This window comes from Pecten maximus, chromosome 8 (genome assembly GCF_902652985.1).
Source record: "Pecten maximus chromosome 8, xPecMax1.1, whole genome shotgun sequence".
In the NCBI taxonomy this organism is placed as follows: Eukaryota; Metazoa; Mollusca; class Bivalvia; order Pectinida; family Pectinidae; genus Pecten; species Pecten maximus.
The window spans coordinates 2,174,682-2,196,194 of record NC_047022.1 but is presented as its reverse complement, the minus strand read 5'-3'; the positions used below and the strand labels follow the sequence as shown (position 1 = coordinate 2,196,194).

At 34.9% G+C, this 21,513-nt stretch overlaps 2 protein-coding genes across 2 annotated transcripts; one reads left to right on the top strand and one right to left on the bottom strand.

The window, feature by feature from the left end:
• The first annotated feature begins 8,655 nt into the window (after positions 1 to 8,655).
• On the top strand, positions 8,656 to 11,801 carry LOC117332624. Its single transcript, XM_033891602.1, has 2 exons — positions 8,656 to 8,783; positions 9,001 to 11,801. The coding sequence occupies exon 2, from the start codon at positions 9,009 to 9,011 to the stop codon at positions 10,650 to 10,652; it is 1,644 nt and encodes a 547-aa protein (XP_033747493.1). The 5' UTR covers positions 8,656 to 8,783; positions 9,001 to 9,008; the 3' UTR covers positions 10,653 to 11,801.
• A 651-nt stretch (positions 11,802 to 12,452) lies between these two features.
• LOC117332625 (nose resistant to fluoxetine protein 6-like) lies at positions 12,453 to 20,953 on the bottom strand (the record flags this gene model as incomplete). The annotated part of the gene is given in 4 exon segments (XM_033891603.1): positions 12,453 to 17,474; positions 18,692 to 18,831; positions 19,595 to 19,784; positions 20,806 to 20,953. Coding segments are annotated over 4 exon segments (589 nt in total), but the record flags the coding sequence as incomplete, so codon positions are not given.
• Positions 20,954 to 21,513: the final 560 nt, after the last annotated feature.

The window sequence follows — 21,513 nt, the reverse complement described above, 5'->3', positions numbered from 1 at the left end:
TGGCCGAGTGGTTAAAGTGTCTCAACACGTTATTACTAGCCCTCCACCTCTTGGTTGCGAAACCTACGTGGGGCAGTTGCCAGGTACTGACTATAGGACGGTGGTTTTTCTCCGGCTACTCCGGCTTTCCTCCACCTCCAAAACCTGGCACGTCCTTAAATTACCCTGGCTGTTAATAGGACGTTAAACAAAAACAAACAAATAAAAACAAACAAGTATAATTATATTGTTTAGATCATGCCTTGTTTTAATTAAAAGATGATAATCTCTCAAATCTTACTGTATTTCTAATTCTACTATAGAACACAGTATATACATATGGATGGTTTCAATTAAATTTCAATTTATTTATTTCACTCAGGCGCACTTTATATTGTGCGCGACAAGAGGTCGATAAGAAATACAATAATACAATGATAGGATTGACAGTAAAGCACACATATTCATCTTCTACACTCCTCAACTCCTCATACAACGATAGACGCGACATTTCACTATTCATAGCCAATAATCCGTACACTAGCATATACAACATACCATATACTACCACAATATTACAATTCCATCTTACAGTGCGATCGTATATTTTAACATACAAATTCAACTAACATGCAGATACCTTCAATCATGATATAACAATCAAACCATCATATACACTACAACAATGTTATATTTAGCAAAAATGATCAATAGTATATGAATTAAAAAGTTTACAATTTGATGTGTAAATTCATATATTATTTTTTAAATGCCTTTCTAGTAGTTGTATAAACAGGGACAGATTTGATAATATTTTGATATTGCATACGGATATCAATCCTTTCATTTTGTGAACCGATGGGTTTGAGGTATAATAAATAGGTATATATTTTCTACGAATTTGACTGACATAAGTATTTAAACATGTAAACAGATAATGATATTCGTTTCCAATTTCATTTAAACATAGCGGACAGATTCTGTTTTCACGTGGTGTTCTAGTCCATCGCCCAGTCTCTACGGGCAGAGATGTATTAATGGTTCTTAATTTACATATAGTTACTCTATCTTTTGGTTTGAGCCTAATCAAGTATTTTTCAAACTGAAATTGATTTTTAAATATAATATATGTTTGCCCCTTAGAGGAACTTTCTATGTCGTTATACCATTGTTGTATAAACTGGTCATGTAAAATAGCTTTAAAGTTTACTCTAAGGTAATTTTTATTCACAGTGCAAGTTTTTTGCTGTAACCATACATTACTTAGTCCCGTGCTATTGAGTAGATTCTTGATATAGGAAATCCATTTAAAATCAACAAAATCGTTTTCGTGTAAATTAAGCATAAGCTTGTACATTAAAATAGACAATTTATTTTCACTTGTAATTAGTTTATACCAAAACATTAGCATCCTTGATTTAATTTCAATATTTAGAGGATACCTGCCGGTTTCCCCATAAATCATCATATTTGGTGTAGATCTACGTATGTTTAAAACTTTTTTACAAAACTGTTTATTTAATTTCTCAATCATATTGGTATTTTCAAATCCCCATATTTCAGAGGAGTACAAAAGGATTGGGGATATTAATACATCAAACAATTTTAATTGAAGGTCAATTGGTAAAATGATCTTTCTAATTTTCTTATATAATGCATACATTGCTTTTTGAGCCGGTTCAACTAGTTTTTTTTCTTGCTTTACAGAAGCTGCCGTTATAATGAAATAACAATCATAGAAAAAAATAACTATCCTGTGTATCAAGCTCTTCACCAAAAAGAGTAAAACGATTATTTTGTGCATTACTTTTTCTTTTTTCAAAGATAACCACTTTGGTTTTATTGAGATTAACTTGAAGTTTCCAGATAGTACAGTAACTTTCAAATTCACGAAAAGCATTCTTTAGACCTCAGCTGTTTCTGACATAACAACAGTGTCATCTGCATATAGTAAGATAAACAATTTAACAAATACACCCATGCGCTCTTGAAATAAATTATCAATATGATTGAGTTGGTCAACATTATTTTGCATGAAAAATTCTTCTAAATCATTTAAATATATTGAAAACAAAAATGGGGAGAGAGTTTCGCCTTGTTTTACCCCGACATGACACGTGAAAAAATCGGTCATACCATTTCTAGTTTTTACGCAAGATTTAGTATTTGCATATAAAATAATTATAAATATCTTTCCTGTAATATTATTAGAAGCATTAAGTTTACTTAGTAGTTACCAGCTATGTTACCAATAATATTAAGGTAGCAGTGTACAGTAAAAATGCCCAATTTTGAAAAATATGGCACATGTCTTAGATATGTAAACATTGCCAGTTAGCCCTACATATAAACTCTAATAAAGTATATATATTTGTAATCTGTACAACATTTGCAATTTTAATACAGCTCTGAAGGATAAATAAACTGATATTTTCTGTGATTTTTAGAGCTGTGAATACCATGGTAACAGCTTGAAAAAAATTGCAAAATATGATGATATTTGACCCTAAATGACACAATTCTCAACAAAATTTCTTTTCTGAAACCTATTAAATTAAATATCACTATCCCAAAGACAGAATTAATCTTGTTTTGACATATGTTGTAAATTAAGTTTTTCCGCTATCTCACCTTTTCTGTGGGCTTCCATTTTTCGCTGTAGGTAAAACTAAATTTCCTGTGTAAAGACACGTTCGGAAAATCCGGATATTTAAAATCTGGAAACCAATTTATCAATTTTTGTTTTAGCAAATGTGAAGCCTGTATGCACTACTTCATACTGAATATTCCATTTTGGGGGGAAATTTAATTTTTTCATTGTTTATGCATATCATAATACAGGAGTTATTTACTTAACAATAAAATTGCGCCATGGCCAGACTGTCCTACTGTAGTGTGCTACCTAATGTTGCAAAATGTTCCCCTTACAGATTACTGTTGTACTGACAAACATGAGTATTTTTTGTTTGATTTTACAATCAGAAACAAATTTATTAGTCGGGATGGACACAAAGTTGAGACAATTGATGACAGTCCTCTTGATTTAGCATCACCTCCACAGGAACAATATTGTTCCAGGTATGTATGCATACAGTGATGTATCAATATTGCAGAAGAAAAATATGATGAAATCAAGATCTTAAACAAGAAATTCTCCTGAGATATACATTATCCCTCATAATCCATTCTTGTGTAAAATTACCTGTTAAAATTAGCTATACACATATGTATATTGCAATAGTACTAGATATACTGCCACATGAAATGTGTATATTGGAAATTTAGTAGTAGTTAAAATTACTGGAATACTTCCACTTGGCACTAATATTTGGGATATCTAATGAAAATGTGATAGTTTTTAATGGAACACTTTCCTGTTGATTACCATATTGACATTGAGTGAAAATGAAAATATTCTATAACTAAATATTTAATAAACCACATGTTAATCTGTAAACCAGCCAAACCTAATGGTGTGACATCTTGACTAATTGTATGCATTTTATTTTATTTTCCTTCCTCTACAATTACCATCAGTAACTACAACATAATACAAGCGAAATTTTGAAACTGTCTAATCTAATCAGTCAGTGCTATTAATGCATGACCTTGTCCAATATGTTCACTAAGCACTTTGACATCAGTAAACATGTCTTATCCAACCCCCACCCCACCCCCTGAGTATTCTAACATCCATGACCTTGACTGATATGAATCATGAGCTTTCTGATTTACCAATTAAAATACATGTAAAATGTGTGTACGTATGTATTCTACTTTCTTGTCTATATAGTTGTTATGCCCAGCAAGCATGTCAAAAGACTACAGGTATAGACTTTAGGATGGGAATAGCACATACATATAATTTAAACATCCTATTTGTTGAGATATGGTAAAAGCATATTCTGGACATAATGAAAGCTTAAGCTTAAGAGTGTTGTCATTAAATGAAAAATATTGTATTTTTTTCAGATAAAGCTGAATTAAAGAGGCTAGAAAAACAACTACATATGTATGAGCTGCTGAATTTACACCATGAACAACAAAATACTACATCTTGCTCAAGTGTTATTTTGATGGTGAAATCAAGCAGGAATAACATTGATTGACATTGTGAATTGTAGCTGTTGTCTGGATTTTTTATCCATCCTTGATCCACCTCTGGTTATAACCAGACATAACATTGCTAGACATGTACTGTACAGCACTTTATAGTTTTAATTACTATACACGTTTGGTTATTACATAGTTTAAATTACTCATTTAAGCTTACTGATTATTCTACTTTGCATCAAGGATAATATGGGGGAAAAGACAAGACAAAGATAATTAACTGTCCAGTGTCTTGGTTATAGTTAATGTCTACATTGGAAATACAGTACATGAACTTAACAATTGTTCCTCTAATCAACCACAGGGGCATGTCTAGTCTTATATTAAAAAAGCCAGAAATACCTATATCGATTGATGTGGCGCAGCAGTATAAGCTGTGGGTATTTCCGGCTAGGCGATTGGGTGCCGTAGATCGTGAGTTCGAGGCCCGGTCAGGACAGGAGTCATAAAGTCGTCTCCCTTCGTCATTTGTGTTGCTAAGTAAACTTATATATATATATCTAATAGCACACTATGTCATATACACTATGTCTTGGTGATCCGAAGATATAAATTTGAATTTCCTGTCGTAGTTGTACCGGGAGAAATATATATAGATTGATATATATATATACAGTATAGGTATTTCTGGCTATTTTTTTTAATATAAGACTAGACATGCCCCTATGAATAAACTGTACATGTTGACCATTGGCGTTGAAGTGTTGCAATTTTTTCATCATTAATCAACCGATTTCTAATTATATCTTCACATTTTTAATGGGTTGCTGTACGTTTTGTTTAAATAGATCATAAAATACATCAGCCGAAAGTTATACAAGGTCGTGTTTTAGAGACTGTGAAGTTGTCAAACGCAGGGATTCGTTGGAACACTGTCAAAACGACTACTGCTGACCACGGAATGAGATCAAACATTCAATCATTTAATTGTAAAATAAAACTGACTAGATATGTATTCCAGCTGGTAAAGAACATTACTGTATACGTCCTTAATGTGCTTCGTTGTTAAGCCAATAACATTGACAATGTGTAGCTCACCCCCTCCCTGCGTTAACGTTAGACTTATGTCACAGGACTTGATTTACATTGTAAACAATAACATGCCGAAAGACAACTAGGCCTATGCATAGGAAACAAGTGCATATCAGTTACGTCCCAGCATTTTATTGTTAGTAACAGATGATGCGATATATCACATGTGGTCTGACTCTCATTGTTTATTAGAAGTAGGTTATATTATTAGCTTAGTAACTATTTAAAAAAAATCGGAGTAATAGGCCTACTAGGCTATATAGTATAAGCCATGTGATAACCTTATATTTTTATCGTTTATGAAATGCAGGCTCTTAGTACATGTGTAGTTAGTCTACATTAGTCAGCAGAAATAAACATAGATCAACATGGCAAATGTAGCTAGGTTGTACCAGAAATAATGATTAGATTTTAAATCAAATTTATCTGAAAAATAATTCCTTTGCAATGTTAATAAATTTTTGTCATATTGTGCTGTTGAGAGGATGTTAGAGATCAGATTCTATTGCTAAGTATAGTAACTGTTTATTTCACAAAATTATTGCCCGAAATATATATTAATATTTTGTGTTTAGTTTTTGCTTCTTCAATTCTGGAGTGGCTGAAATGAGTTCTTAGGTGTTCGAAGTTCCAACATTTTTTCACTAGCCCTAGGGATCCACTTCTCTGAGTTGATAGTTCAAAACCGACTGTGGCATATATGTGGTGCCTTTGCCATGTACTGACATTAGGTCGTGGTTTTTCCTGGTGCTCTGGATTTCCTTCTCCAATGCCTGGCATGTTCTTAATGACCCTGGCAGTTAATTAGACTTTAGAGGGACATTCCTTCATTCGGATATCAGAACCATGCACAATTTTTATTGATGGAATCCACTTTTGAATAGGGAAATGAATCAACGCCAAAATTTAAAGAAAAACGATGAATCCTACAAAAATACTGACTGGCTTTCAAGTAAAAAGTGATATTTCGTAGGAATGAAGAAATTTAAGATTCCAACCTTTACTATTTGGGAAAAAATCATATTTTCCAATAATTTTAATTTTGATGACCTAACCTTTGAGTTTAAGCTAACGAAGGAATGACCCTTTAAATGAAGTAAACCAAACCAAATGTATTACTATGTTTATGAACACATGTACATGTATATGGTTTAAACCTTATAAACAAATGCTGTTAATTCTCAAAGCCTGGAAGATTATAGAATTTCTATAATTATTTTGTAATTAATCACAATTGCAAAAGGAGAGTAATTATCTATGTTTACTCTTAGCAGGTTTAATTTAAATTTGCTACAAGTTCTGTTTTGGTGGAGACAAGACGAGAGAATATATGTACTTACAATCAAAATTACTTAACTCGAACTAGAATAACTCAAAAACTCTGATTATTAATTAAATTATCTCACTGGTCCAAGTCAAAATCTTTATGTTTATAGTAATAAGATATATATCAGATAATTCAAACTCTGGCAACTCGAAAAACTCTGATATAAAGAACTAAATTTAAATGTAAACCCAGATATTACAGAATTGACAGAACACTATATACTGGATGTAATTCCAAAATTGATTCATATTTTATTTTGAAAGGCGCGCTGTGTTAACTGTTAAGTGAATTTCCTTTAAAGTTCTCTCTTAACAGATCATCAAAATCATATGTTATAAATGTATGTCCTCGGTCCAATGCGGTTTGGCCCAAAAATGGGTTTTAGTGACTGAATAACAGTTCAAAATGTTCTTTTCCATTCTCAATATATGGTAGAATCGAACACTCCACATGGATAAAAGGATCTTCAATTCAAGTCCTTTAAAGTTAATATAATTTCATGCGGCTGGGGTTTGAAGGTTTTTTTTAGGTGAGAGGGACCCGGGTTATTAGTTTACTCTACAGTAATTAGGGAAAATACAAAAACAGAAATTATATTGAATATTGCTATTGAAAATAAAACACACTTGATCAGAATTATCAGAATGGGATAACTGTGCAATAGTATACACACACATACTGTATATATATATTGGCACTATGACTGATCTACAGTGGCCCGAGCAGTGGGACCAAAAAGCGTAAAATTGACAAAACTTCTAAACTTCCAGATATAAAGAAATCAAACATTCTTCATGGATGAAAGAGACTTATAAGGTACTTTTCAAACAAATAATTCTTTTTTACCACAGGGTGTCCTGTTACCCCTATAGGGATGGGTTAGAAATAATTATTTAATTCATGTACAAAAATCACACTTTTTGGCCTTATTTGCTTTATTCAATTAATTTATTAAATAAAAGCGAGTTTGCAGCAATCACTATTCAATAGCGGCGGCGTCAATATTTTCGTTACGTGTAGAAAGTCCACTTCTGACAGTGTTATTGAATTGCATGCTGTCAGATTGAATTGAAACTGGTGAGGGTACTGATACAATCATACTGTTGTACATGCACCTATACTGTACATGCACCTATACCGTAAATACACCTATTCCTCATTTAGAGGAATTTTTTTCAGGTTCAACTATTTTGGGGCAAAAATACTAACAGTGAATTTTGTGAAGTTATGTTAAGATTCACTTTAAACTGTGTTATATGATGATAAGCAATATTAACTGAATTGAAAATAACTGTTTTTACGGATTCACCTATTTTGGTATGAAAACTGAATTTTGAGAACTTTCATTAAAGTTAAATTTCCACCCTATCCCATTGAATTGAATCTTGGTAAGGTTACTGTTACTATCATGCTGAACACTGGGTTACTGATATTATTTAATTACTTGAACACTAATCCATCAATTGAAGGATGTTATTGACAAAGCAGGAAAGATGCGACATATAATTCTGCATAATTCTTGTTATATAAGGCCTTTTGAAAAAACTTATCATGACCTTATGATTTCACGTTACCCCCATGAGAGGAGGTTATTTTCTTAAATCATACTATAAAATATTAGAGTATATACTACAGTAGCGACAACAGAAAAACAAATATTATGATATAATGGATGTATGTGGGTTTTAGGGATAACCTTTAGCAAAATTCATAAATCTGCTAATATAACACAAAAAATGCATAGGTATATTGCATAAATATTATACGCCTGCAAGTGACAATTAGTTTAGCTGCGCTCTACCAAAGGCTTTGCCTTCATTCATATCATGGTTAACTACCCGGACAGCGCTCAATGTTTAAACAGAACTAATCGCAGGAACAAAAAAAAAACAATAATACACATGTGTATTGATCAGCCCACCTGTCACTGTTTGGTGTGTCGGGTAGAAACCCCACCGATGCTGTTTTAACTAACTTAGGTCTATCGGTTGAATGCATTTCGTCGTCTGCATAATAATACTGCATTGTTATAGCTTTATCGAATCTCTCCCAGTGCTACCTTGCCGTCCAGTATACATATTCACAAGAGGACCTGAACTGAACTTTTTACTCGGGTCGTTAGATAAATTCGTATCGTATGATCATTTACGAACTGCGCATGGGCTGCCACAAAGTGAGCTTTGAGAAGCAATGACGGCCGACAGTTTGTGTGGCCTGACAAACACATATGTTTGAAGGAGTTTACCCCATTCTGTGCGTACTGCCTGTGTTGTTTAAAATGGAAAGTAAGATTGTATTAGCTGACTGATATTTCCAGAGAGAACGATAAACGGTGAGTAGTTTGTAAGATATACCTCCAGGATATTCTCTTCAATTGTCCCTGTATTTATCAGATATGTATGTAGGTTTGTATAAGGGATAACACAAACAATTTCGATTAATGTAAGAAATCGACAGATTGTTACCTACTTACCATAACCCAATTCTGCTAATGCGTAAGACCAACATAGGACATCTAGTTTAGCTTTAATAATTTGTCCTTATTTCAGGTGTCACAATGGCTGACAAAACCGTATCGTTCTTCAAAGGACAAATACCGGCCCGTGCGACAGGACAAATACACTGTACTTTTCACCGAGAGGAAATGTACCAACTGTTTTGCATTACCTGTCAAGAGCTGGCATGTATACAGTGCGTATCAACCATTCACAGACGTCACGAAATCGACAATTTAAAGGATCTCACGCCACAGAAAAAATCCGCCATTCAAAATTTTATCGACACTTCAGAAAACGTACAACGCGATGAATTTAAGCGAAGTTTAGCGACTGTTGACAAAAAGTTGAAAGAAAATGAAGACAATTTCGAGAGACTTTCTGTTGCCACAGAAATGCAGGGTAACAAACTGAAGCAAGCTATTGATGATTTGACAAAAAAGAAAATCTTACTGCTTCAGCAACTTAAAGAGGAAAATGCGAAGCAGTTGACGGATAGCAAAATCGATATCTGCGGAAACAAACAAAAGTATGCTGATCTTCTAAAACAATGCAAAGACACCGTTCAAGAAGGGTCCGATATACAGGTCCACGACGTTGAAACAGAAGTCAAAACATATTTCGTTCAACCGTCAGTACCCGCCCTTCAGGTTGTGACTTTCAAACCAAATTCTGACCCTTTATTGTCACTTGAACACGCATTTGGTTCAGTAAAAATAGGGGACAAGAAGATAGATGACATAACACAGGGTTACTTTGGATCACAATCGCGCAAGATATTTGACTCAGTGACAAGGGCAACAAACACCGAAATGGCTGAACAAATATTAAGGAGACCTTTGTCAGCGAGACCAAAGCAAAGGACACCGAAAAAGAATCCTATAATGCCAATATCTCCGCAGGATCAATATACAGAGAAATACTACCAACCAACAAAGGTACTTGCAGATTTTGTACCTTCTGATCCCCTGTTAGAGCTGGAAATCATTGGTGAAGAAGCGTGGACATGCTGTGGTGGATGTTTGGAATGTATTACTCTCATTAACAAAAAAGGTGAGAACAAACGACAAGTTCATTTCAAACACTTTGTTATGGGTATAAGCGTGTCTCCCACTACTCGTAACGTTTGGGTTCAAATATATAATGGTCAAATCGTGGAGGTGACTACAAAAGACACAATTCAGAGGTTTACCACCGATGCTAATATTTTGAACGCAATCTGCGTTACACGGGATGAACACATTCTTCTTGGAAAGTCGGGACAGTTAGCAAAATTGACAACAAACGGCAAAACCGTCCTCAAGACTGCTGAGCAAAAGCGTGGCCATTCATTGTGTGCGTCACCCTGTAGGATGTCGGAATGTAGGATAAGTGGAAACATAGCAATGGTTGATGGTGACCACGTCCTGGTTTTAGACAGCAAATTGCAGCAAGTGTTCACGTACAAACGAGGCATGTCGACACATGATCAAAGATTGTCAGCGGATAGATTACACCCGGTGGATGTTACCTACGATTACACGGGAAGGCTTGTGGTATGTCATTCTGATATCATTTATATCCTAAACAATGATGGAAAGTTCCTGAAGCAGTTGTTTTATGATGAGCAATTTAAGAACTTACAGTGTATTTGTATAGACGAAAAAGGCACTCTTTGGCTAGGAGCGGAAATACACAAAGTAAAATTACTGCAATACTTCTTATAGATCGACCATCCTAGCTAAGGTACAAAGTGCCAAGGCAATTAATTTGTGGTGAATTGCGTGTTTGAATTACATCATACGAATGGCATCTGTTAAGAATATAGCAAAGACATTAGCTTCCATGAATATGAAGTGAAATCATTTCAATATACATGTAGTAGCAAGCATATAGAAAAAATCCTTTTCTCTTCAGCAAAATATCTTCGACAGGAAATCTCGTCAAGAATGTATTATTTCTATTTTGACAAAATGAAAATAGTCCTGATTTTAACACGGCGTCTTAATTTGAAAACACCGCTTGCAAAAATGCTTGATTGAAAAATACAGGAGTGTGTGTGTTGGATAGTGATTCTATATTAAGATACTTATTTCAAGACTACATTGCTTTGGCGCCACGAACGGGTTAGGTGAACATAATATGAGCATGAACTGGTAGGCTTTTGACTGTCCAGGTGACAAGTGCGGCTGTGGATTCTGATATGTGACCGCCATGTATGTATTTGTGCCTGTTCATTCATTCATAACTATGTGTAATTGAATATATACGCTTTAACATAACCTCAGAGCTAGAATGTTATTTCCCGAAAAACAGTTGGTTTTTTTTTTGGTTTTTTTTTTTTTTACTTTTAAAAGAAATTCGTCTTAAGTGGAAAATCAAATTTTAATTTTAATTGAAGAGGTATAGAAAAGAAAAACAGTAGTAAACAATTGATATTAAATTAATCAAATAAATCTTTATACAAGAGCATTATCTGGGGATGATCGTTTTTTGAAGATACACAGTATTGGCTCTAATCCTGGTTCTGTAAACAAACATGGCGTCTGGAAGATGCCAGGTGGCTGGGTTTGGAATTTAAATTGCGTATATGTCAGCAAGGTAGTATTGTACAATGTCCACGTGAGGTCAGATCATCTTATTTTGTCAACATGTATGCAGAAGAGTTGTTGTGTAGTCGCTCCACTTTTGTGTTATGGTCAATTCAATATCTTTTTGAGTATTTATCAATGTAACATCTTTCTGAGAATTGGTCAATGTAACCTCTTTTTGAGAATTGGTCAATGTAATAACATTTCTCTATTAAACTTTGACAGACATCTCAACTCTAGGCTAGCGATAATATGTACCTGGAATCGATGTCTTTTGATAAATAAGAGGAAGTTTTTTTAGTGTTTTGTCAGGCTTGACGCCTATGAGCTCGAATATCAATTAAGGACAAACAGTTATTTGAGAGTTTAGAAAATGATTTCTGTGTCATCAATATGAACTTTGTGTAGCGTTATCCCACCAATCTACTAGCCAACAAGTACACGTTTAGCTTCTCAAAAAGCTTAGAGGGCTACCAACAGAATTTTTCATTAGTTAACAGTTTGCAATAGATGGATGTATTGAAGCCTTCGTAGTTGTAGTGAGAACTTATCTATGGAAGATATAATTTTGTGTAAAGTGTAAGCTCCCATACACAGGTCTTCTATTAATGACCATACCAAACAACAGCGCCACCGTTCGTGCAATAGCAGAACAATGTCCAACAATCCTGTCAATCTGTCCCAGAGTACATTGCGGCTCCCTTCATAACACTTCTGTAAATGGCTCACGCACTTCCACTATCGACTTATTTATAACTCTACAGTTAGTTGTGAAATTGGTCAACATGGCGGCCCCACCAAACACATCGAAGAAAGAAACTGCTGTAGATTAATTTCTAACTAGCATAGCGATATATTTTACTTTTAATTGGCTGACAAATCACATGTTCGGATGTAGGGAACATCATTAAACTAGCATCAACATAAAAAACACAATTTTACAAAAAAATATGTTTTTATTCATACATATATTAAATGCAACATTTTTTATGTAAAGCAGAAATTTACATATTCTCAGCAAGCTATTCTTTAAAAATGCCATTGTTTTGATTGTATTACAGGGATTACAGTTAAACACCGAAACTATATTTATATAGCTATACAAATATACAATATAAATCAGTTACTGTCTTAGATATATATTTCATCACATTTAATACCAACTTGGCAATACAGTCATCATTCTGTTCTACTTAATTTGTAATTTTAAAAATGCATGACTGTCTTGTTGAATAACCAGCATAAAGACAAAAAATATAAGTACGTCATTGTGACTGTCAATGGAATATCATTCATATGTAATTCATAAATTTACATTTTACATTCAAACTGACAATGACTACAATAGTTTACAGGCCTGTAAGGTACATTTATTTATACGTTCAAACAGATATATAAGGCACATATATTTATAAGTTTATACAGATCTGTAAGGTACATTTATTTATAAGTTCATACACATCTATAAGGTACATTTATTTATAAGTTCGTACAGATATATAAGGCACATATATTTATAAGTTTATACAGATCTGTAAGGTACATTTATTTATAAGTTCCTACAGATCTATAAGGAATAGATATTTTTAAGTTCATACAGTGGCATCGCTAATCTTAAAAGAAGGTCAAAGTAATTGAAACAACAGCAGAAAATACGAAAGCTAAAACAATTTAACTATAGGAATTAAGGAAACAAAACATGAAGTAATGAGACAAAACGTGAAGGAAGGCGACAAAAGGTGAAGTAAGGAATCAAAACGTGAAGTAAGGAGTCAAAACGGGAAGTAAGGAATCAAAACGTGAAGTAAGGAATCAAAACGTGAAGTAAGCAGACAAAACGGGAAGTAAGGAGTCAAAACGTGAAGTAAGGAATCAAAACGTGAAGTAAGGAATCAAAACGTGAAGTAAGGAATCAAAACGTGAAGTAAGCAGACAAAACGGGAAGTAAGGAGTCAAAACGTGAAATAAGCAGAAAAAACGTGAAGTAAGGAATCAAAACGTGAAGTAAGGAATCAAAACGGGAAGTAAGCAGACAAAACGGGAAGTAAGGAGTCAAAACGTGAAATAAGCAGACAAAACGTGAAGTAAGGAGTCAAAACGGGAAGTAATAGGTCAAAACGGGAAGTAAGCAGACAAAACGGGAAGTAAGGAGTCAAAACGTGAAATAAGCAGACAAAACGGGAAGTAAGGAGTCAAAACGTGAAATAAGCAGACAAAACGGGAAGTAAGGAGTCAAAACGGGAAGTAATAGGTCAAAACGGGAAGTAAGCAGACAAAACGTGAAGTAATAAGTCAAAACGGGAAGTAAGCAGCCAAAACGTGAAGTAAGGAGTCAAAACGGGAAGTAAGCAGACAAAACGTGAAGTAAGGAGACAAAAAGTGAAATAAGAAGACAAAACGTGAAGTAAGAAGACAAAACGGGAAGTAAGGAGACGAAACGGGAAGTAAGGAGTCAAAACGCCAAGATTGACTGTATACGATTATATACTATCACAGAAGCCCAGACCCTAAAAAATGTCTAAGCTACTGAAATGACGAAAAGTCATTCGTGGGTAAAGATTGTATCTACATTATAAAGATTGTAAAGTATTATGCATCATATTTCAACATAGTGTAGCATTATATACATTGTAAAATGCAACACAATTATCATACAATTAGCTTAGGAGAGACTAAGGTCACTGGACAAAAGCATTTCTTAAACATTATTTGAATTATGTTTCTTAATAAATTGAACGACTGATTTTAAATCGTATCTTAAATCATTCTGGTGCTTAATATTGATTATGTATCATAGAAAACAAAACAGCCGATATCTGGTATGTATATTACATTATTTATCATAATAATAATAAATGTTTTGATTTAAACTTGATCGCTTATTGAATCAAAGACTCATCTCTCATAAGGTCAAGTATATTAGATAAGTACATAGTATACAACAATATGAGTGATGTTAAGCTGCTTTGTCAGCTTTTATCAAAACAAATACTTATTCATAATTACGACAGTGGATTGTACGTCATAGTTACGACAGTGGATTGTAAGTCATAGTTACGACAGTGGATTGTACGTCATAGTTACGACAGTGGATTGTACGTCATAGTTACAACAGTGGATTGTACGTCATAGTTACGACAGTGGATTGTACATCATAGTTACGACAGTGGATTGTAAGTCATAATTACGACAGTGGATTGTAAGTCTTAGTAACGACTGTGGATTGTACGTCATAGTTACGACAGTGGATTGTACGTCATAGTTACGACAGTGGATTGTACGTTATAGTTACGACAGTGGATTGTAAGTCATAATTACGACAGTGGATTGTAAGTCTTAGTAACGACAGTGGATTGTATGTCATAGTTACGACAGTGGATTGTACATCATAGTTACGACAGTGGATTGTAAGTCATAATTACGACAGTGGATTGTAAGTCTTAGTAACGACTGTGGATTGTACGTCATAGTTACGACAGTGGATTGTACGTCATAGTTACGACAGTGGATTGTACGTTATAGTTACGACAGTGGATTGTAAGTCATAATTACGACAGTGGATTGTAAGTCTTAGTAACGACAGTGGATTGTACGTCATAGTTACGACAGTGGATTGTACGTTATAGTTACGACAGTGGATTGTAAGTCATAATTACGACATTGGATTGTAAGTCATAGTTACGACAGTGGATTGTACGTCATAGTTACGACAGTGGATTGTACGTTATAGTTACGACAGTGGATTGTAAGTCATAATTACGACAGTGGATTGTAAGTCTTAGTAACGACAGTGGATTGTAAGTCATAGTTACGACAGTGGATTGTAAGTCATAGTTACGACAGTGGATTGTAAGTAATAGTTACGACAGTGGATTGTAAGTCATAGTTACGACAGTGGATTGTAAGTCATAGTTACGACAGTGGATTGTAAGTCATGGTTACAACAGTGGATTGTAAGTCATGGTTACGACAGTGGATTGTAAGTCATAGTTACGACACTTGATTGTAAGTCCTAGTTACGACAGTGGATTGTACGTCATAGTTACGACAGTGGATTGTAAGTCATAGTTACGACAGTGGATTGTACGTTATAGTTACGACAGTGGATTGTAAGTCATAATTACGACAGTGGATTGTAAGTCTTAGTAACGACAGTGGATTGTAAGTCATAGTTACGACAGTGGATTGTAAGTCATAGTTACGACAGTGGATTGTAAGTAATAGTTACGACAGTGGATTGTAAGTCATAGTTACGACAGTGGATTGTAAGTCATAGTTACGACAGTGGATTGTAAGTCATGGTTACGACAGTGGATTGTAAGTCATGGTTACGACAGTGGATTGTAAGTCATAGTTACGACACTTGATTGTAAGTCCTAGTTACGACAGTGGATTGTAAGTCATAGTTACGACAGTGGATTGTAAATCTTAGTAACGACAGTGGATTGTAAGTCATGGTTACGACAGTGGATTGTACGTCATAGTTACGACAGTGGATTGTAAGTCATAGTTACGACAGTGGATTGTAAGTCATAGTTACGACAGTGGATTGTAAGTCATAGTTACGACAGTGAGTTAACAGTCATAGTTACGACAGTGGATTGTAAGTCATAGTTACGACAGTGGATTGTAAATCTTAGTAACGACAGTGGATTGTAAGTCATGGTTACGACAGTGGATTGTACGTCATAGTTACGACAGTGGATTGTACGTCATAGTTACGACAGTGGATTGTAAGTCCTAGTTACGACAGTGGATTGTAAGTCATAGTTACGACAGTGGATTGTAAGTCATAGTTACGACATTGGATTGTAAGTCTTAGTAACGACAGTGGATTGTAAGTCATGGTTACGACATTGGATTGTAAGTCATAGTTACGACAGTGGATTGTAAGTCATAGTTACGACAGTGGATTGTAAGTCATAGTTACGACAGTGAGTTAACAGTCATAGCTACGACAGTGGATTATAAGTCATAGTTACGACAGTGGATTGTAAGTCATAGTTACGACAGTGGATTGTAAGTCATAGTTACGACAGTGGATTGTAAGTCATGGTTACGACAGTGGATTGTAAGTCATAGTTACGACACTTGATTGTAAGTCATAGTTACGACAGTGGATTGTACGTCCTAGTTACGACACTGGATTGTACGTCCTAGTTACGACAGTGGATTGTAAGTCTTAGTAACGACAGTGGATTGTAAGTCATAGTTACGACAGTGGATTGTAAGTCCTAGTTACGACAGTGGATTGTAAGTCATAATTACGTCAGTGGATTGTAAGTCTTAGTTACGACATTGGATCGTAAGTCATAGTTACGACACTTGATTGTAAGTCATGGTTACGACAGTGGATTGTAAGTCTTAGTTACGACAGTGGATTGTAAGTCATAGTTACGACAGTGGATTGTAAGTCATGGTTACGACAGTGGATTGTAAGTCATAGTTACGACACTTGATTGTAAGTCATAGTTACGACAGTGGATTGTACGTCCTAGTTACGACACTGGATTGCACGTCCTAGTTACGACAGTGGATTGTAAGTCTTAGTAACGACAGTGGATTGTAAGTCATAGTTACGACAGTGGATTGTAAGTCCTAGTTACGACAGTGGATTGTAAGTCATAATTACGTCAGTGGATTGTAAGTCTTAGTTACGACATTGGATCGTAAGTCATAGTTACGACACTTGATTGTAAGTCATGGTTACGACAGTGGATTGTAAGTCTTAGTTACGACAGTGGATTGTAAGTCTTAGTAACGACAGTGGATATAAAATATGTTTTAAGACAAGGTAACACTAATTTTCGCCTCTGTAGATTTTGAGGTTTTTTCCAGATTTGTCTGTTAGTGGGGGATAAAGATTTTCTCCAGAGCGATCATTGGAGCCTCTACAGTAATAGATAAAACAAAAGCAAAACTGTAAGAAAGCACCAGCAAACCCAGGAAAAAACAGATCTGAAAGAGAAAATACATCACATAAGTAACAGATATTTCTTTTGGTTCATCAAGATTTCTCTGGAAAACATAACTCTTCATAGATCTCGCTTCAAAAACGTTAAAGAGGTCAAAGTGTCAAGGAGCCTCTGAAATCTCTGTTTTTCTATTTATCACTACTGAGTGTAGAAGCATAAGAATATTAGTCATACCGTTTGAGCGCGAAAAGTTTAGCGGTCATAAGATCTGGCGATTTGGGCATGAAAAGTAAGATAGCGATCTCCCTTACATCTAGAGTCGGAACGGAAACTATTGGCGAAATTGAAATTTTCGCGCTTTTTTAATTGGCGGTGTTAAAATTTGACGGGTGAAATTTTGGCGATCTATATAAGGACCCGCCAAATGGCCAAATTAAAGTCCCGCTAAATTTTCCCGCTATACGGTATTAGGGACCAACCAATCAATTGTTTTTCCATAGACTTTTGTGTTAACGTTTTGGAGTATTTCATTCAAATTCTTGAATTCAATATGGCAATTATGGTTTATAACAAAAGTTTAGGTTTCATATAATACCTAATCCAAAAAAGTTGGGTCCTCCAGCTCAAATTTTCTCCAGGGTAGCCATTTTTAAAATGGGTGAATTTCGCAGTAAAAATTCTCACAAATTTGAAATGTTTACCTGTTCATTATTATTACCTGAACTTTTGGGGGAAAACTCAATCGGACTTACGAAATTTATATCAACATTTCTTTTGGATAGTTACCTATCAGGCTACATATCTATTTTCTTACTTCATAACATACTGGCCAATCAGTGGCTGCCAGACATTGTTTCCTTGGCTCAAATTTCTAAACGCATGGGATGTTTCAAAAATCTATTTTTTTCCCTTTGTTAGTTGTTGCCCTATATTGTATCGTTTTTCAACAAGGGGAGATCACTGTGTACCGATTGGAGTAAACGGATATTCACAATAAGAGTTTATTATATCTACATTATTTGTATTCAGGATTATCTTTGAAAACAATTAATTGGACTTATATTTACATACATTCCATTAGATTTAATGTAAGGATTTTTGTAACACAACCAATGAATGTTTATGGGGTACGTTCCCATGACGAGCACGGTATGTACACCAACAACTTCATCAGACAAATCCGAAATTGCAACAGACTGTTTCGTTATTTTTACGACTTCAAAATACAGATTTAAGTGTTTACAAAAATTTCATACATACCATATTAATATCCGAGATGAAATAAGTGAAGGATTGACCGAAGAAGATATACAACAACATCGGGTGAATCATGTAGGCACAGTATGTGAGCCGTCCCAATGGGGCCCAAACCTTCCACGACAGCAGACTGTTGATGATCCCTTCAAGAAAAATAGAAAGTTTTAAACTTGTTTCCCATTTCAAAGAAATTAAAATTATATATAATAACGACAATGACTGCACAGAGAGTTGTTGAAACGAAATTTCGAAATTCAGAAAAGAACATTTGAAGATTTCTACAATAATCAATACAGGCTCACAACATAGATGATATAAACATAGGGGCTAAAGATTTCCTCCAATATCAAAGATTCAGGTTTCTGTATAGACAATTCAAAATAAACAATATCAATGATACCCGATTCTGTATAGACAATTCAAAATCACCAATATCAATGATTCGCGATTCAGTATACACAATTCAAAATCACCAATATCAATGATTCGCGATTCAGTATACACAATTCAAAATCACCAATATCAATGATTCGCGATTCTGTATACACAATTCAAAATCACCAATATCAATGATTCGCGATTCAGTATACACAATTCAAAATCACCAATATCAATGATTCGCGATTCTGTATACACAATTCAAAATCACCATTATCACTGATTCTCGATTCTGTATAGATAATTAAGATCACCAATAAAAATGATCGTGCAATACACAAACACATAATGAGCAGCGAGGAAAAACTCAATCCACGCCAATGTCTAGGATTTTATGCAAAGAAATTCATTGGCCGTTAAAAAAAAACCCACAGTATGGTTAATATTAGTACCCTAAAAAGTCTGTTTAGAAATTTCAACAGAGCTCGTATGTAGGTTAGTATCGATAGGAAATACACTGTATCTTACCTCCGTATCCAGTAGAGCAGGCAAATATGACCCAGGCCACAGCGAGGCTCCAGGCAAAGCGACTAAAGGCCAGGTAAATCACACTTGTTTCCAAGGACGCGTTGTAGCCATGGCGAAAGTAATAATAGAGACCATAAACCACCGATAACCCGGTTGCTATGGCAAATGACCACCCTAGCAACAATTTAACCTACAATGAAAACATATTTATTGCTTGTGTGTATAGCTGGGTAGATAGCAAAGTATATGTACTGATTAGTAAACACAGATATAAATGATAGATACGCAAAAATATCTCAACAATGTGTCTTAAACCCAAAACATCTTAACAACGTGTCTTAAACCCAAAATATCTCGACAAAGTATCTTACCCCAAAATATCTCAACAACGTGTCTTAAACCAAAATATCTCAACAAAGTATCTTACCCCAAAATATCTCAACAATATATCTTACACAGGAGTATCCCCACAATATATCTTACCCAGGAGTATCCCCACAATGTATCTTACCCAGGAGTATCCCCACAATTTATCTTACCCAGGAGTATCCTCACAATATATCTTACCCAGGAGTATCATCACAATATATCTTAATCAGGAGTATCACCACAATATATCTTACCCAGGAGTATCCCGACAATATATCTTACCCAGGAGTATCCCCACAATATATCTTACCCAGGAGTATCATCACAATATATCTTACCCAGGAGTATCCCCACAATGTATCTTACCCAGGAGTATCCCGACAATATATCTTACCCAGGAGTATCCCCACAATATATCTTACCCAGGAGTATCCCCACAATGTATCTTACCCAGGAGTATCCCCACAATATATCTTACACAGGAGTATCCACACAATATATCTTACCCAGGAGTATCCACACAATGTATCTTACCCAGGAGTATCCCCACAATTTATCTTACCCAGGAGTATCCTCACAATATATCTTACCCAGGAGTATCATCACAATATATCTTAACCAGGAGTATCACCACAATATATCTTACCCAGGAGTATCCCGACAATATATCTTACCCAGGAGTATCCTCACAATATATCTTACCCAGGAGTATCATCACAATATATCTTACCCAGGAGTATCCCCACAATGTATCTTACCCAGGAGTATCCCCACAATATATCTTACCCAGGAGTATCCCCACAATATATCTTACCCAGGAGTATCCCCACAATGTATCTTACCTTGGACAGTTTCACTTTGCAGTCTGTCCTGTGTAAAATATAGCCGAGCAGCATGCCGACAATGTAGGGTGCAATCCGTGTGTACATCTTGTTATAAAGTGGATTGTGCTGACCATAGTAGTTATCTGTGTGTTTTGTCGGTTGAAGGCTGAAACAATAAAAATGTTTGGAGGCTATTTCACAACTCTGGAGCAGACACAGATCTTTTATCGCAGTGGCTATGCTGGTAAATATCAGGACAATTCAAGTGACATTAATTGATTATAAGCTGTTAAATACTTACAATGTCACAAATATCCCACAGATCAATACTTATGATGTCACAAATTTCCCACAGATCAATACTTATGATGTCACAAATTTCCCACAGATCAATACTTATGATGTCACAAATATCCCACAGATCAATACTTATGATGTCACAAATATGCCACAGATCAATACTTATGATGTCACAAATATCCCACATATCAATACTTATGATGTCACAAATATCCCACAGATCAATACTTATGATGTCACAAATATCCCACAGATCAATACTTATGATGTCACAAATATCCCACAGATCAATACTTATGATGTCACAAATATTACACAGATCAATACTTATGATGTCACAAATATCCCACAGATCAATACTTATGATTCACATGTATTCACAAATATTTCCACAGATCAATACTTATGATGTCACAATATCGACAT

Excerpts from the sequence above, each read along its gene's own strand:
- LOC117332624 (XM_033891602.1), top strand. The coding sequence starts at position 9,009 with ATGGCTGACAAAACCGTATCGTTCTTCAAAGGACAAATACCGGCCCGT.